This window comes from Saccopteryx leptura, chromosome X, assembly GCF_036850995.1.
Source record: "Saccopteryx leptura isolate mSacLep1 chromosome X, mSacLep1_pri_phased_curated, whole genome shotgun sequence".
In the NCBI taxonomy this organism is placed as follows: Eukaryota; Metazoa; Chordata; class Mammalia; order Chiroptera; family Emballonuridae; genus Saccopteryx; species Saccopteryx leptura.
Genome location: NC_089516.1, coordinates 117,808,078 through 117,814,077, shown reverse-complemented (window position 1 = coordinate 117,814,077; position 6,000 = coordinate 117,808,078). Strand labels below are relative to the sequence as shown.

The 6,000-nt window shown below is 38.2% G+C and overlaps 1 protein-coding gene across 3 annotated transcripts in view; it reads left to right on the top strand.

Moving 5' to 3' along the window:
• Positions 1-298: 298 nt before the first annotated feature.
• TENM1 (teneurin transmembrane protein 1) overlaps positions 299-6,000 on the top strand; it is a 774,232-nt gene continuing 768,530 nt past the window's right edge. For all 3 annotated transcript variants that reach the window (XM_066357037.1, XM_066357038.1, XM_066357036.1), the window contains exon 1: positions 299-547. In XM_066357037.1, the coding sequence (XP_066213134.1) occupies positions 331-547 (217 nt within the window). In that variant the 5' untranslated portion in view covers positions 299-330. The remainder of the gene's footprint in view (positions 548-6,000) is intronic.

The window sequence follows — 6,000 nt, the reverse complement described above, 5'->3', positions numbered from 1 at the left end:
TCCAATACAAATAATTTTGAAGTATTTCTTTCACCTTGAGTATTTCTGATATTGCAACCTCCAGCTGAATCCTAAATGCTTGACAATGTATGCATGTAATTCAGGGAGTTATAATTGCCTCCGGCTAGCTTCATGTCATCTAGTTTGTCTTTTGCTCCTCTCCTTTGATGGTATGATCAGGACCAATTGTGAATCTGCCAGATGCATTTCTCAACAAAAAGACAAAACTAAGATGGCTTGTGTTTTCTCCTCTCTCTTTCAGGGCTACTCACATTAAAGGAGTTCCTCTGCCTTTTCTTTTTTCGTGAAACTGAGCTTGCTTAATCAGAGATGGAGCAAACAGACTGCAAACCTTACCAGCCTCTGTCTAAAGTGAAGCATGAAATGGATCTAGTTTATACCAGTTCTTCTGATGAGAGTGAGGATGGAAGAAAACCACGGCAGTCATACAACTCCAGAGAAACTCTGCATGAGTATAACCAAGAGCTGAGAATGAATTATAACAGCCAGAGCAGGAAGAGGAAAGAAGTGGAGAAACCTACTCAAGGTATGTCTTCATTAGAAATTTGTAACCTGTATTGTTTCTCACTGACGAATGCTTGTAGGCGCCAACTTCTGTTTCAAAACAAAGTTGCTGATGTTAACTGGTTAATAATCCTCACTGCTTACATATGCTTAGTGAATCTTTTCATATGCAGACCCAGCTGAGGTTGTAGGTCACGTGTGCTTTTTATGGATTATGCATGAATTTGGAGGCAGCAATCCTCTTATCAGAGCATTCAAAATTTGTCTAATCCGACAAATAGCTATTTACACACTGAGGGATAAATAATTTATAGTAAGATGAAAAGTAAACAGCTAAGTGCTTTTTATTTCCAAAAGAGAGGAGGGGAGATAGAGAAACAGACTCTTGCATGCACCTTGACTAGGGTCCACCTAGAAACCCCTGTCTGGGGCCTATGCTCTGCCCATCTGGGGCCATGCTTGCAAATGAGCCATTTTTAGCACCTGAGGCAGAAGCTCCACATGGCCATCCTCAGTGCCCAGGATGATGCACTCTAACCAATTGAGCCATGTCTGTAGGAGGAGAAGAAAGAGTGAGAAAGAGAAAGAGGAGGGGGAGGGGTGGAGAAGAAGATGGTCACTTCTCCTCTGTGCCCTGACTAGTAATTGAACCTGGGACATACACAAACTGGGCCAATGCTCTACCATTTATCTAACTTGTCAGGGCAGTGCTTTTCTTTTTTTTTTTTTTTTGTAACAGAGACAGAAAGAGGGACAGACAATAAGGGAGAGAGATGAGAAGCATCAATTCTTTGTTGTGGCATCTTAGTTGTTCATTGATTTCTTTCTCATATGTGCCTTGACTGGGGGAGCTACAGAAGAGCGAGTGACCCCTTGCTCAAACCAGCAACCTTGGGCTCATGCTGGTGAGCCTTGCTCAAACCAGATGAACTCACGCTCAAGCCAGCGACCTCAGGGTCTTGAACCTGGGTCCTCCACATCCCAGTTTGATGCTCTATTCAGTGCACCACTGTCTAGTCAGGCAGCTAAGTGCTTTTCAAATCATTGCCTGTATGGGACAGAATTATCAAACAAATACTTGGTTTCTAAAAGAGCTTTAGAAAGGTTAGTGGAGATCACCAAACAGGTGTCTAGAAAATCTGTCCACAGAGTGCTGAAACCTTATGCAGCACAATCTGAAGGGAAAGTAAGAATTTGCTGGAACCCTTCCTGCCCTAGACATACTGTGGAGTATATATTTGTGATAGCCTTCATTTGTCAGTTATGGGTTAACAAGAAGGTTTCTAATAAATAGAAAACAGGTAGATAGAAATATGAGTTACTTACTTCTTTTCTATTGATAGATAAGTAGTATTAGACAGTATTGTAACTACATAGAAAAAAAGATACTGACATTGGCATATGTTACCCTTTTTTAGCAAGAAAGAGAGAGAGAGAGAGAGAGAGAGAGAGAGAGAGAGAAACAGGCAGGAGAGAGATGAGAAGCATCAAATAGTAGTTGTGGCACTTTAGTTGTACATTGATTGCTTTTTTTTTTTCAAGTGAGAGGAGGTGATATAGTGAGACAGATTCCTGCATGTGCCCTGGCCGGGATCCACCCAGCAACCCCATCGGGGATCAATGCTTGAGTACTGAGCTATTTTTACCACCTGAAGCTAATGTGCTTGGACTAACGGAGCCATCCTCAGCACCAAGCACAAGGCTGAAACCAATAGAGCCACTGGCTGCAGGAGGGGGAGAGGGAGAGGAGGGGGAGAGAGAGGGGAAGAGAAGCAGATGGTCACTTCTCCTGTGTGCCCTGACCGTAAATCACCAGAACATCCATACATGGGCCGACACTCTATCCATTCTGCCACCACCTGTAAAGCACCTTTTTTTCTTTTTTTTTTCTTTTTTTAAAGAATAAGTCAATGCTGAGATAAAAAAAAAAATAAAAGAGTTGATTATCTAAAGCTGTCATTCTCAAGTGTGTAGCCTGGGCCAACAGCTACAACATCACTGCCAACCTTGTTAGAAATGAAGATTCTGGGCCTGACCTGTGGCGGCGCAGTGGATAAAAGCGTTGATCTGGAAATGCTGAGGTCGCCGGTTCGAAACCCTGGGCTTGCCTGGTCAAGGCACATATGGGAGTTGAAGCTTCCAGCTCCTCCCCCCCTTCTCTCTCCTCTCTCTCCTCTCTCTCTCTCTCTCTGTCTCTCCCTCTCCCCTCTAGAATAATAATAATAATAAAAAAAAAAAAGAAATGCAGATTCTCAGGTACCACCCAGACCATGTGAAATATACTAATTACACATGAAAACTAGTATATTCTAATAAGCATTGAAATTTTATATTAACAAACTTTAAATTAAGCTGAAGAATTAAGGTATTCATATTAACATAAATATACATGAAATGTTTATTATATTAACTATATCGCTCATTTTTACTTAACATAATTGGTAAAAATATTTCAATTTTTTTGAGTAACACATTTTAATCTTCCCTATTGATTCATCTAAGGGCAGTGTAGATTTGTTACCAAATGATTTTATTCTTCTACCTGACCTTTGGGAAATATTTTCCTGTGGGGATTTTGTCTCGCTCTGTTATGCTTTAAGAAATGTGTAGTTCCCATTAAAATATTTATCTGTAAGTTTATCTTTAAGAAAATGGACTTAAAATTGTGTGTTTTAGGTTATAGGATTGGAGTATGAAGCACTTGACCTAATATGTTTTGTGTTTAAAAAATAATACACTTCTAGAGACAGTTCTAAAACTATAAGCAATTTTGTACTGAGACAGTGTAAAGAGGGAGACAACCTCCGATTTTGTTTCTGGCATTATCATCAAATTGAATTTTGATATGAGAGAAGTTTATCTTCTATGATGCCATCCTAACTTCCTATCAAATAACCTATTATTATTCAATTGCCTTGTATTTAACACCTGGTATGTGTCAGGACTTGAGTCAGATGCTAAGGATGGAAATGACTGATAGTTTCTGCTTAAAGTCATAAAATGGTTGAGAAAATAAACATCAAACAAATAATTGCAATAAAATATAGTAAGTACTTCTACAGATAAATGAAGTGCTGTGGAAGAACCAGAAATTAGGGATTATGAAAGGTAATATTTTATCTAGGTCTAAAACATGTGAAAAAGAGTTCATTAGAAAAAGGACATGCCAAAAGGGTAGATTAGCAAGCGCAGAAGCATAAGACTGTGAGAAGGCCTGAAATGGTGACAATTTCAATGTGGCTGGATTAAGGGACATTGGCAATGGATCCTGAAAAGCCTTGCATGCCCAATTTAGGAGTTCTTTTCTTTCTTTAAGCATTTTTTTTTGGTGATAGAGAATTTCATGATCAATTATAATTTTTAGGGTGAGAAGTGTAGAAAAAAAATTTAGATGTGTAAGAAGTGGTGTAGCAGATTGATTGCAGTGGGGAAAATTTGATAAAGGGAAACAATCTGTGAAGCTACTGAATCAGCCCAGGATAAGAATGGTGCTAAAGGTATAAACTCGGGCTATATCAATGACTGTGAAGAAATACATTTAAGTGATATTAGTGTGGTGGTATTGGTAGGAACTGGTAATTGATTACTTGTCAAGGTTTAAAGAGATAACTGAGTGAGGGATGACGCTAAATTTCAAGTTCAGTTCGTGAAACTGGGAGGATGAAGATCCCTTTACTGAGACAAAGAACATGGGGGAGAGGGTTTGAAGGGAAGAGACCAAATGTGTTTTTAGACATGTTTAGTTTTAAATGCTCGGGTGTCCTCCAGGGGGATTTTTCAATCAGGCAGTTGGAATGTGTATCCAGAGGTCATGAAAGATCTGGAGTGTTGATATCAGTAGATTTGTGTCCATCAGTATCTTATAGTAGGAGATGCCTGAGGACTAATGAGATTACTCAGGGAGAGCATGTAAACTGAGACTAGAAAGAAAGCCACGGACAAGAATCTGAATCTATCATGCATGTACTAATATAAACATGCTTTCAACCTATTTAAATTTTTAGTTCACACTATCCTTCAGTGTGCTGACATATTAAGCACACTTAATGTAATATATTAAGACCCAGAGGTAAAAGTCTGAAAACGTGGAATCTTACTTGCCAGTAACTTACTGGTTTTTATAGAGATCTCAGAGGGAAAATGTGTACTCTTTAGGAAAGAAATGAATTATCCTACATAAGGCAAAACTTTGGGCCTAATGATCATCTTTTCTATGAGTTCTGAAATTCTCTCTGTTGTTTTAGTCCACATGTTTACTACCTATGAGTCAAAGAAAATGTTCTTAAATTTTCACTAATATATGTCAGTGGTGGCATCTTAAATCAGCCTAGCTAGAATTGAGCCTGACTCATTATTTTTTAAGGAATAAAATTCTCAGAATATCTTTCAGTTTTAAGTCAGGAAAGAAGAAAGGAAACATGTTAGTTGGGTACGTACTATAGTGCCAGACACTGTGCTACCTGCTTTCAATTTTCAAAGCTGTGTAGCCTGAAGCCAGTTACTGCAACTCTCTGAGCCTGTATCTCATCTGCAAAATTGACATCATCATCATCATCAACACCATAATCATAATAACAAAAATAAAAGTGATAATAATAAGGAATCTTGAATAGTACCTGCTCTGTTCCAGGAGCTAGGTGCTTTACATCTGTTCTTCATGAACACCTTATGAGGTTTTGGATAGTATTCCCAGTTTACAGATGAGGTAACTGAAAACTGGAAAGAACTTACCAGAATTGCTACAATTAACAAATGGTGAGAGTGAGGATTGGAAATTGGGTCTATGGCTCCAAAGTTTTCATTGTTCGCTGTGTTACCCTGCCTCCCATGCCTAAATCATGACATTGTGATACAACTTCATTGTGGTCCTAAGTGTGAAAGTATTCAGGAACTCAGTAAATGTCTCCCTTCATTGTCTTCCCCAACAACCTTGTCAGTCGCTTATCTTCTAAAAACTAGAGTTTACAAAGAGGTTTAGAAATCCTTCTTTCTGACTATTTTTATAAAAGGGCAGATGATATCCTAGATAATTTGTAATATAATTTCCTGAGTCTGGTTGTCAGTTTTCACTTTTTAGAGAAGTTATTATGTCATCCAATTCAGGGCTTGTTTTTAGAAATAGTAACAACAGGAAATGCTTGATTCCATCTAAAACTATTTTCATATTCTTATATTTATTTACCAAGAAACAGGCACCTACTTCCCCACCACCCATCTATACACATAGTGCTGGATTAAAAAGAATTTTTTTTGAAAGCTTTCAAATTAAGTGATGAAATTAATCTAAAATTATTCACAATTCTTTCCTAACAGGATGAATTAGCCCTAGGAAAATGTATTTTATATGATTTTTGGCAGCTGTCTAACAGCAGGGATGGATATCCCAGAGGCACACAGGTTAGCAATTGTTCCCCTGCATCCTTACCTCAAAGGGAGAAATCAATTAACTAAGAAGTTAGTATAAGACAAATGAAA